The sequence below is a fragment of the Rattus rattus genome, chromosome 3, assembly GCF_011064425.1.
Source record: "Rattus rattus isolate New Zealand chromosome 3, Rrattus_CSIRO_v1, whole genome shotgun sequence".
In the NCBI taxonomy this organism is placed as follows: Eukaryota; Metazoa; Chordata; class Mammalia; order Rodentia; family Muridae; genus Rattus; species Rattus rattus.
Genome location: NC_046156.1, coordinates 178747675 through 178760530, shown reverse-complemented (window position 1 = coordinate 178760530; position 12856 = coordinate 178747675). Strand labels below are relative to the sequence as shown.

The 12856-nt window shown below is 36.2% G+C and overlaps 1 protein-coding gene across 1 annotated transcript in view; it reads left to right on the top strand.

Annotated features, from left to right (window-relative positions):
* Positions 1-10988, top strand: part of Hcn1 (hyperpolarization activated cyclic nucleotide gated potassium channel 1) — a 376001-nt gene extending 365013 nt beyond the window's left edge. The window contains exons 7-8 of the mRNA XM_032898859.1: positions 3741-3905; positions 7390-10988. Of these exons, the coding sequence (XP_032754750.1) occupies positions 3741-3905; positions 7390-8342 (1118 nt within the window). The 3' untranslated portion in view covers positions 8343-10988. The remainder of the gene's footprint in view (positions 1-3740; positions 3906-7389) is intronic.
* The last annotated feature ends 1868 nt before the right edge of the window (positions 10989-12856 follow it).

The following is a 12856-nucleotide window of genomic DNA, read 5'->3' as shown; positions in this document are numbered from 1 at the left end:
AGATTGGGAAAAGATCTTTACCAATCCTACAACAGATAGAGGCCTTATATCCAAAATATAAAAGAACTCAAGAAGTTAGACTCCAGAGAGCCAAATAACCCAATTCAAAAATGGGGTACAGAGCTAAACAATACATTCTCAGCTGAAGATTATCGAATGGCCAAAAAGCACCTAAAGAAATGTTCAATATCATTGGCCGTCAGGGAAATGCAAATCAAATCACCTCACACCAGTCAGAATGGCTAAGATAAAATACTCAGGTGACAGCAGGTGGTGGTGAAGTTGTGCAGAAAGAGGAACACTCCTCCATTGTTGGTGGGATTGCAAACTGGTGCAGCCGCTCTGGAAATCAGTCTGGAGGTTCCTCAGAAAATTGGACATTTCACTACCTGAGGACCCAGCTATACCTCTCCTGGGCATATACCCAAAAGATACCCCAAAATATAACAAAGACACATGCTCCACTATGATCATAGCAGCCTTGTTTATAATAGCCAGAAGCTGGAAAGAACCCAGATGCCCTTCAACAGAGGAATGGATTCAAAATTGTGGTACATCTACACAATGTGTTTTAAAATCATAAAATTTGAAGTATGTTCTAACATAAAATTGGCATTTAATGTTTTATTCTGTCCACATTTTTTCAGATACCTTTTCTAATCTGCTTACATCCAAAATACCACTACATAATAAGCTGGATGTGCAAATTGGTAAATCTAAATGTTAATGTCTTTTATACCATATGGAGGCAACATCTTATTACTTTTAATGTAACTAATAGAAAGAATAGAAATATAATAAATATGAAAGGAAAAGTGATATTTCCTCTTACATATTAGTGTAAATAAGATACTAGAAGATTTTTGAAAAATGGCATTTTGCTACATAATGGATAATTACTCTTATTTCATGATATTGAAATATAGGAAAGGAAGCAACATTTGCTTCAGTGACAGTAAAGAACAAAGTACAACTTTTCACATAAATTCTAGAGCTCAGGCTAAAAACACTACTTTCAAAAGTCTATCATGAGTTCCTGATTAACTCTGTGTCACTTCAATGTCAAACTGTTTTAGAGGTCAGTGAAATCCTTCTGAGTTGGAAAATGCTTGAAGCTATTTGCCCTACCTCGGGAAATAACTGCTCATATAGGTGACAGTAATGTCAAGTGGACTTAAATGTTTAGAATCAGAGTTAACGAATGTCAGCAAAAATAGCACTGGGCAGATGATACATCTCATAGCCGAAGGATTATTAAAAGTAGTCACACGGTGTGCTAGGCCAAATCTAATCTCTCAAACAACAGTCTTTTTGAAGCTGAGATTGGGACCAGCTTTCTAATGTGCCTGTAACAGGGCACATTACTGACAATTTCATCTTAGTCAAATAAAATAACCTTTTACCACTTCTGTAATCACCCTACAAAGAAAATTGGGAAAATTTGACCTAAAGGACTGGCATATTACAATGCAATCTGCAGGTGAATAGATTTGTCACTAAGAACGTTTGTGCTGAGGATTTTCCTTTTCTATGTGGATCTGCAGATTGAATCCTGGCACTGTGCGTACTGTGAAGTACACTACTACTGAGATAACTCCATGGCCCCTCACTAAAAGAAGTCTGGGCTGATAATGAAGACATGCACATAGTTTGAGAAATAAGTAGTATTTAGGAAATATGCAGACAAACCTTTAAAATTTATATTTTACATGGGAGGCTTTGCAGGAATTCTGCTTCACTTGTTTTTCTTTTTTCTTGTTTATGGAATCAACTTAATTTTCTACTTGGTTATTTATTACATATCTATATCTAAGAAAACACTGGTAAATTTTCTCAATAGATTCTTCATTTACAACCTAGCAGAAACCTAAAACACAGTTTAGTGTGGCATAAACTAGGTACATGGCAAGTTCTATTACAAATGTGTTATATCTAGCAGGCCAGCCAGTGTTGTTTTATCTAAATCTCAATTACAGAACATGGTCTGATACTTTGTTCATAGAGTGAACATTTGATTAACAATTTACTTTGTAGAATGCATCACCTTTTTGATTCATTGATTCAGCCAGCCAACATTAAGCAACTATTATACACCATACACCATGAAGGTCTAGAAAATATCAGGCTTAAAATCTTTATAATTAGATATGAATAAAATCTATCCAATGGATTTGATGAGATGAAAACTGAATGATACATTTTACAATAATGTCCAATGTCTAAAGAATGTAGATAATTTTCTGAATCTTCTCAACTAAAAGTCATCAGTGTAGGCTACAATTGAGGATTTGAAATCAGGCCAATACCCTTCATGTTATACCAAAACAAGAATCTCTTAAAAACCACATGCATTTTGATGTGTGTAGCTGGATCAACAGAAAATTATTACTGACATACAAGGCCACCATGGTCAGATGTTTTCTGTCAGATTTCTGGGGAAGCAGGAGAATGCTGCCTGGTTTGCTTGTTCTTTGTTTTCTGCCATCTTGGAATCTCTCCATATTTAGCCATATAAATAATCATAACTTATAAAACAGTGTGAATAGTATTCTACTTGTACACTATTTTCATATTTTCAAGTGTCAAATAAAATCCTTCACTGAACAGTAGAGATATTTAAAAAAACTCTAATTTTACTAGAAACTTTGTGACTCAACATTTATTTCTATTTGCATGTATTTGTTTGTGTGGGTGTATACATGGATCAGCCTTGCCATGAGACATGTGTAGAGATGAGAAGACAGCCTGTGCCCATTGGTTGCATCTATAGTGTGGGTGCCTGGGCTTGAGCTGAGGCTGTTAGCACTGGCAGCGAATGACTTTGTCCAATGGGCCATTTCATGTCCTCCAAATTGATCATTTTAAGGACAATGAAAATTAAAATATTTCCAAGTATAGAAGAAGGAAAATCTTGCAATAATTTGATTTAGTTAGTAAAATTTTGAAAATAATGTAGGTTATTTCACAAGTGGGAAATTCTAATTAAAAATATGCAGATACTGTATTTTGAGGATAATATATTAGTGAGGGATTCTTGGATGTTATCTAATTAGGAAACCACATTTGCCTACTTGAAATAGTCTTTTCTTCATTCTAATATCAAAGGGAGAACACAAAGGATACTGAGGTATTTAGAGTCACTTATGTTTTCTCTAGATCATACTGTCTGCTTCCTGCTCTCTAGAATTTACAAAATTTTCTGATTGTAGCATTTCTTTTCTAATTCCTTTATGTATTTCTTAATATCTTTCAAACCAAGCCACCTCCTTTCTTTTTTTGGAGTGTAAACTTTCTTCTCGTTTGTTTGAACCCAAAAGCCTCTATTCTTATAAAACACTTACAGTCTTTAGGGTAGGCATTGTCCATTGCCAAATGGTCAGACTTAGAAACATACACACAAGTCAAAGTACACAGATGGGTCAGGCTACATTAGGGATGTGCGTGAATATGCATATAGACATATGAATGTAATAATAATGGGGAAAAGGAGACCATGAATTTGAATGAGGGTAGGTGTGATAGTTTGGAGAGAAGGAAGGTAAAGGATATTTGTAGTTATATTTAATCTCCAAATAAAATTTTAAAATAATATTAGAGTCACAAGGTTTTATTAAACAAGTGAATTACGTGATGAGTTGAAAATGGGTACCTCTAACCGATGCTTACTCACATGAAACTTCAAATTGTAAGAGGCATTTGAAATTGGAAAGGAGCATAACCAATCCCTTCTTTCGTTACAGAGATATGCCTGCTGACCAAGGGCCGGCGCACTGCCAGTGTTCGGGCTGATACATACTGTCGCCTTTACTCCCTTTCGGTGGACAATTTCAACGAGGTCTTGGAGGAATATCCAATGATGAGAAGAGCCTTTGAGACAGTTGCTATTGACCGACTAGATCGGATAGGTACTCCTTAGCTTTCCACTTTCCTCAAGCACAATTTAGCTTTCATTTCAAATTGTAGTTCATAGATCCCTTGTTAATTTGTATTAAAAATAGCAAATAGCTGTGTAGTAAATAGTTGTTTAGAAAGATCTGAGGTTGTACATGCTCCTTCTAGGTGTTCTGGATTGATTTGTTCATGTCTGTTTTCACTAGCTATGCAATCTGATAACCCAAGTGATATCACTTCAGTTTGAATCTTCAGGTAAAAAACACTGGTACAAACTCTAGATAGCACTATAATAGTACCCAATACTAATATCATGAGTCTATATTACATTCCAAATTTTATCACAAGGTTCGTTTTATCTTTAATGGCCAGTTTTACACTCTTTATACCTTCATTACAGAAACTTAAAAACCTGCGTAATTAAAGCAGTCTCAGCAGAAGTGTCAAAATGTTTGTAATACAGACTCAAACAGAATCCTTTGTAGAAATGCCCTACATAGATGTTTCCTTTGCAAACATCAATGTTATGAAGTATTTTCTGTTAGAAAACTAAAATCTATTAAGTAGAACTTCTACCTAACGATTTGCATAGTCTCCACAGCAAAGTAGGATTATATTGTCTTGCTGTTAAATTCCTTGGCTAGTCTGGGATGCACTGAAATTTAACAAGATAGTATGCATTTATTCTTCAAACCTTAACCTTTTTGTTCACCTCATCCTTCCTTCCCCTCTGTCTTAGCATAGATCTACAGTAGATTCATAGTTCAGCTTAAAAGCTATTCCCCATAGAAACGTTTCATGGTGCCTCCTCATATACTAAGCTGAAGTCCCTTGGTGTGTTCTTGTATAGTGTTCTACATTCCCTTCACCACACTGCCTTTGTTACAGTAAATGTTCTAAAAAAAATAAAGAGGTACTAAATTTTATGAATGGAGAGAGAATCTCTGTCTTACTGCTACAGTTGCAATACCAGCTCTACAATACATGTATGCTGGGGGGGGGGGATGGAAGGAGGAGGGAGTAAATATACTGGAAGCAGATGGAGTCGGGGTCAGTTAGAAGGCAAGAAACAGGTGGCTCGTGAACTTTGTCCTTACACGGGTAAGGTCTTATTCTAAGACAGTGTCTCGTCTGACTCATCTTCCCTTCGCTCTGCTTACCACAGAATGGCAGATTTTAAATAGATGAGATAAAAGTACTATGTGGACATTATCACAGGGCACAACAAACATACTAAACTTAAGGAATTAACAGGATGTAGTCATTTAGAAAGATAGCATCTATGAAATAAGAAGACATTTCTAAGAGCAGAATTTGAAGACGATTTTTTTATTTTTTGCTATGTGAGTATTCGTGATAGACACAGAAACTTACTTCCCTGTATTTGAGAGTGGCTTCCTAAACCAAATAGACATCTAAGACACATTCTTAAAGTTTAATATGTACAGTAATTTCTATTAATCTGGTTCATCTTCATTCTCTGTAAAATAGTAACTTCTCAGGAAAGTTACATGAAATCATTTTAGTGACTAGTACAAGGAACAACATTGCTAGTCAGCACCAAACATTGGTATTTTTGAAACTGATAAAATTCTAACAGTGCATTAAAGCAAGGATGATTATTTTAATTCTTTCCACGCATAAAGATACCTTAATCATGAAATGTTGCTTGTTCAAATAAACAGTAACATTGTCCAGCTTAGTTTTAGATTAATACATAAGTATTTATTGTAGTCAGTTAAGGTAATATATCAAATAAATGTCTGTATTGATTATTAATACTAACAGATGTGGCTTTTTCTATGGGAAATTAGAGAAGCTTTGAAAAAGGAACACTACCTATTATGACAATATTTAAAAAAATTGCTCTTGGCATCTGAGAAAATTATCGTAATGCACCTTGTTGAAAATAAACTTTTACTTTTGAAATTATACTACTTAACAGTAGAGTATAATTTATTCACTTTTCAGTTACCATGCTTATTTCAGTATATATATATAGTGTATATATATAGTGTATATATGTATATATATATATGTACACATATTACATAGTTATTTATGTATATATGTGTGTGTTCTATTTTTTATTATTGAAAATATAATCTTTTTTCATTCAACACCTCCTGACCACAGTTTTTCCTCTCTCTATTCTTCCCCTGTCTCTCCTCCATTCCCCTTTCCCCCGGTCCATTCCCTCTCCTTGTCCCTTCAGAAAAAAGCAAAACTTCAAGAGATACCAACCAAACACGACAAAACAAAGTATAATAAGACAAGGCAACCAAACCAACAGGAGGAAAAGGGTTCCAAGAGCAGGCAAAGGAGTCAAAGACACACCCTCTCACTCCCATAGTCGCCAATCTTGCAAAAATACCAAGCTAACATCACAACATATATGGAGAGTACTTGATACAGACCACTGAAGGCCATGTACTTGCCTCTGCAGTCTCTGTCATCCCACATATACCCAACGTAACTGATTCAGTGGGCTGTGTGCTCCTGGCGTCTGCTGTGTTTTAACTTTATTTTATTTTATTATTTTTTAAAATATATTATTGGTTATTATGTTTATTTACATTTCCCCTTTCTCTTATTTTATTATTTCTACAAACTAGCTATTGATTCTGATATTATGCCAGGGAATGCCCATCTATTGCAAAACTCTCAAAAAATATGATAGGAAGTAAAACTAAAGCTTATTTGCGTCCTGAAGTGGGATGAGAGGGGCAGAGCTGACTCGCCCCCGAATAGCCACTGTACAGAAGAGTGATGATCATGAGCTGAGTCTCGATGTGCCAGCGTAAAAGCATCCCCTGAGGAAAGCTGTTTCCATGACAAAATCTGGACCACACTTAACTGGCATGCACTGATTTTCATATTTTTTAAAGCTCCAGAGATGAGAGAAATATGCAGGTGGAATTAACAGTCATTGGTACCTTGCATCTCTGAGGCAGCTCTCCATGAAACTGTCTTACAGCCTCTCTCCTCTCCAGCCTAAATTACCAGTGATATTACCTGTTCCATGTCACAAATATGATGAATATTTCTGCTTTACAATCTTGAAAACTGGATAAATGGTTCTACTTAAATCCTTTTGTTGACTGTGTCTTAAAGCAAGTGTTTTAGTGTTGTCTCTTATCCTCCATTGTCTTGCCTTGAAAATACAACTTAAAATTAAAATAATGATTCTAGGCCCAGCCTGACCCAAACACCCTCTTCTCCTGGACTCTTCAAATAACTCTACGAAACATTTCTTCTATAAAGCAGCTTTTATTTTTGCCATCTTTATTCTTTGCTGTTTTTTTAAGTAGAAAGTGAGATTTCTAAGCAGATGCGAAGTTATGCATAGGCATTTCTGTTTGATGGTGACAGGTAAGTTCTTGACTTCTAAACCCTAACACTGACAAACGTCACACTGGAGTAGCCAGGCCCCTGAGGCTTTATGAGTTTTTTTTTTTCCTCAGCCTGTCTAAGTAACTATTTTTCCTTTGCTGATAGGCAAGAAAAACTCTATTCTCCTGCAGAAGTTCCAGAAGGATCTGAACACTGGTGTTTTCAACAACCAGGAGAATGAGATCCTGAAGCAGATTGTGAAGCATGACAGAGAGATGGTACAAGCGATCCCTCCAATCAACTATCCTCAAATGACAGCCCTGAATTGCACATCTTCAACCACCACCCCAACGTCGCGCATGAGGACCCAGTCTCCACCAGTCTACACAGCGACCAGCCTCTCTCACAGCAACCTGCACTCACCCAGCCCCAGCACACAGACGCCTCAACCCTCAGCCATCCTTTCACCCTGCTCCTACACCACAGCAGTCTGCAGTCCTCCTATACAGAGCCCCCTGGCCACGCGAACTTTCCATTATGCCTCTCCCACTGCATCCCAATTATCACTCATGCAGCAGCCTCAGCCGCAGCTACAGCAATCCCAGGTACAGCAGACTCAGCCGCAGCCTCAGCCGCAGCAGCCGCAGCAGCAGCAGCAGCAGCAACAACAGCAGCAACAGCAGCAGCAGCAGCAACAACAGCAGCAACAACCACAGACACCTGGTAGTTCCACACCGAAAAATGAAGTGCACAAGAGCACTCAAGCTCTCCATAACACCAACCTGACCAGAGAAGTCAGGCCCCTCTCTGCCTCGCAGCCTTCGCTGCCCCATGAGGTCTCCACTATGATCTCCAGACCTCATCCCACTGTGGGCGAGTCCCTGGCCTCCATCCCTCAACCCGTGGCAACAGTCCACAGCACTGGCCTTCAGGCAGGGAGCAGGAGCACCGTGCCACAGCGTGTCACCTTGTTCAGACAGATGTCCTCGGGAGCCATTCCCCCCAACCGAGGAGTGCCTCCAGCACCCCCGCCACCAGCAGCTGTGCAGAGAGAGTCTCCCTCAGTCTTAAATAAAGACCCAGATGCAGAAAAACCACGTTTTGCTTCGAATTTATGATTCTTGCTGATTGTCAAAGCAGAAAAGAAATACTCTAATAAACAGAATATTCTCAGATATTATTTTATTCTATCTAATGATAGAGCCCTATAGCCTACTCTAAAAAGATATTTTAGAAGCTCTGGCGTACATGCAAATGTAAAAACATATATACATATATTATTAAATATATATATATCTAAATGCCCAAGAGAAGTTCAAAAGACTTGTATAACATTCAGTGTTATGTTTTCCTTTCTTTAAAACCATTAAAGGATTTAACACGTTGTTGTAAGATCATTGATTTCTAACCTTTTACTTAATTCCTTTGTTATATGTGTTTCTCCCTTTTATGAAGAGTTCTTGAAGTCATTGGAAACAAAACTCTGATTTTAAAAAAAAAAGGCAACTCCAATTAGTTTCAGCATAGCACCAATCAAAGCTTTCTTTCATTAACTGTGCCTCTGCATCTAGGTTGTTAATTATGCGGGATTCAATAAAGAAATCCCAGTTTATAGCTCTAAATTGTATTTTGGTGCTTTAAATTTTGAGTTAGGTGAAGGAACACACTACACGCTCAGCCACCATAGGAGACTAACATTGCCACTGTTAAGGCTTCCTCTAACCTCAAACATGTTCGTTGATTTTGTGAGAAAGGTGAGGAGATATTTGTCTTCATGTGTTATTGGACTTTTACCAAGATTCAGTCAATGTTAGCTGTAAATAACTTTTCCAACCTGAATAAAAGTAACTATTCTGTGTTGTATAAAGGTAAAAGTCACTGTTTAAGAATTTAGTTTTATTGCTTCACTTCAAAAGTTAGAGTTTTAAAATTTCACAAAACATAATAATTGTGACAACTGTTCAAATGTAATGCAATTGCTTGAGACCTACAATATCATTTAAACCTGCAATATTTTATGCAAAAATTGTATGCTTGAACCTACAAATTGCTTGTATTACACCAAAAATCATTACTTTTATTCCTTCTTGACATAATCAAGCATCTGAACCTAGTCCTGGCATGCTTTTGGGGAAAAAAATAAAACAAAAAAACAAAAGTAGAATCAAGCCAATCATTGTAAGAAAAGGCTTACAGTATTCCTCACTTCTAGAAGAGTATAACAATTCCTTAACTGCCTCTCTTAAAATTCTTAAAAGGCTGACTTGGATCTCTGACTTAAATCTAGAAGTGAGGTTTTCACTTTCCTTTGATACTGCCGCTGTTCTTATCATTTAAACAATTATTTGCAAATCACGGCTTGCTTTGGAGTTAAATGTATTCTGTGTCTTCATGTTAGTTGGTAGTTTAATGTGATGTTAATGTGAAGAAATAAATCTATCATCACGTCTGTTCGGGAGTACACATTTTGCCCTATGTATATTGTAACTAAGCAGTTAGTAAATGTTAAGGCATGTGGTAACCTACATAGTCCTTAGATAGACAGGAGGTTTGTTCTTCCAAATGTGCTGAAACTTCTGTGGACTCAGCGACAGGAAGCAGAGGGAGTTGAGTTGTCTGTAAGCACTGTCTTCTTTGTTCACTTGTTTCCTTCTTTCCGTGAGCATCCTGATGCCTCTTGTAGAGAAGTCCCTTAGCAATCAATCATGTGTGTTTACTGCACCTCACACATGTGGTGGATGAGTGGAACACAACGACAAGATTTCTAGTGCCTGACTTCTATAAATAACTCAAGAGAGTGGCCTGACAATGGAAGCCTTTGGCATTACAGGCACAGAGGATCTATTAAGAACTTAAAGACCATACATTCTATTGGGACAGGGACTCCAGGTAGACTTGAGGACCGAGAACAAAAGTAGGAGCAAGAGGTTTAAAGTGCATCTACATTGCCTTTTATGGAACTAATACCTATGAAACCAAAATGAGTCGTTACACTTAATTGCCAACAGACCCCACCTCGTGTGAAATAATCAGCAATGCTAGGCAATGTGATATTATTGATTACTGGCATGCTGGTGACCAGTGACAGCCTGTTGAGAATGATGTAAGAGAGAGATGGCTCAGCCTGCCCAGAATCCTTGGAAAGGTGCAAGACCTTTCACGCATCAGTACAAAACTTCTTTATTTTATTAAAATACAAAAATTAGCTTCTTGTTAAGATCATGCACTCATCCTTTAAATTATTAAAGGTTTACATTTGGCAGGATTAATGTGTTTGGTAGTAAAATATTTTTATATATCAATTTTTGAGCACTACTGGAAAACATCAGCAAAATTGAATTGCATGGTCATTCAGTGCAACCATAAAATTTTTATTCACTTTGTACTAGAATGGACAAAGAACACGAAGGTTTATATGTTAAAGTAACAAAATGATACAGGGTAAATTATATACACATATGTATGAATGTATATATCTATATATTTAGATTAAGGAGAAAGTCATTGACATTCCTGTAATATAAAGGTACAGGGTGAGGTAACCATGACCTTTTTCCTCTGTACATAGTTAAGCTCAAGTATGGAGTTTTAATCTGTACAGAAAGAATTGTATTATGGTCTTTTGCTGCTGAGAAAATAGGACAATAGCTGATACTTTTCACTGTATGACCAGGGAAGAATTAGAGTATTTCTTTTGTCTTTGCTCAAAGCCATACATATATAAATATATATTAAGATTATTAATAAATCCAAAAGAAAATAAACCAAATTATGAATATTTTATTTTGTTGTTGAATTCTAATCAAATGTTTAACTCACTGAGGAGTACAGATTTGCCTGTCTTTCCATCTTTGTATAATCTCCAAACAGATCTGTTCTTGAAAATCACCATACAATTATTATATTCTACAAGTTTAGAATGAACATAATTTAAATAGAATATAGATTTCCAAGTCAACTCTTTGTTTTGCTTTTTTCATATAGCAAAATTTGGTTATTTTATTCTTTACTCCATGCCTATTTAGATTTGGTGTTTCTCCAGTTTCAAAACATAGCCATGTCTTTATTATTGGATATGAGGATGGTTTTCAATTTGCATACATGACCTGTTTTCTCTGGGTTTTTCAAAGGCCTCAGATGAGATTTGTCACAATCAGGATGAATAGGGAAGCAGTCTTCAATACAAGGAGGATAAATGTGATTTTCAATTGGTTGTCCTCCTCAAACACACAACCTGCCTCCAGGTCTCTGTGGCCTCTCCATAAGCGAATGGCTACCAAGTGAATGCCATTCCACTTTTGAAAGATGGTTATTCTCCCACTTACAGACTTAAATGCACATGGTATTTTAAGGACACAACAAAGAAAACGGTCACTATTCTAATAATTCCTACAGTATGTGAAGAATTTAAACAATATGATGAGTTTCAACTTTTAGATACATTATACAAAAATCAGAGTTACTTATGTTTCAAAGTATAAATCACCTCAATTCCTTAGGATTATTGTGTAAAATACCTCCATATATTTTTATGACTTACGATTTTTATTTGGTAATTTTACTATAATTGCTCTTTTGGATCTTACTTTCCTTATTTTTATAATATTAAACTAGATAACTAAGATTTTTCTCACTTTTTATCTTCCCCATCCGTGTAGAGCGTGTGTCATGCCATGCAAGTGTGGGATGTGTTGTTGCTGCTGCTGCTGCTGTTATTAATAGTCATTAACCCTAAAAAATTTACTATTTGATAGATATTCTACCTAAATATTCATAAGTCTGTGCCATAAGAATAATGTATGCCTAGACAATAATCAAGTATACTGAATGCTGAATAGTCGAAAATGTCATGAAATATTGGAGTTGAATATGTGGACCAAATTATGCCAGAATTTTTTTTTACGTTTATTTAAGCGTTCCTGAAATATTTTCAAAATCATGTCAGAGATTTTCTTTCAAAGTTTTTTTTATCAACTCAAAGGTGATTTGTAGTTACTGTGGCCACTTGAAAATAGTGACTTTCTAAAGCATTTTTAGTTCATTTTAAAAAATAACACATTTTTATTCTTTTCTCATATATTATATCCTGATACAATTTTCCCAACCTCCTTTTTCCTCAGCTTCTTCCCCCCCACCACCACCATTACTCTCTCCCAGATCCCCACCCCTCTGCTTCAGAAAAGATAAACATTTTTATTAGTGTGAGTGTGTGTGTGTGAGTGTGTGTGTGTGCGTGTGTGTGTGTGTGTGTGTGTGTTTAAGGCAAATAATTTAATTGATCATAAAGTGATACCTCGCATGAACTACACAAAGTTTGCCTAACTTCAGAAAAGATCCAGATTCATAGCAAACAAATCTTCCACCTCTCATTTTGGAGTTTTTAAATAACAGCCATATTGCTTATTACTTTCCTTCTCTGAGACAATTGATATCTTCATAAAAGTGGCATTTTGGCCTTGGTCACATTTTTAGCATTAAAGAATAAAAAGCATAAGCATATCCATATAGTATAAATATTTTCTGTTGAGTAACAAATCTATTGCCACAAAAGATCCCCTCATTCTAGCTCAAAGGGTATGTCAGTGAGTTTTGCTCTGTTGCTTTATACTTTGTGCAGCTCTCTCAATGGCAT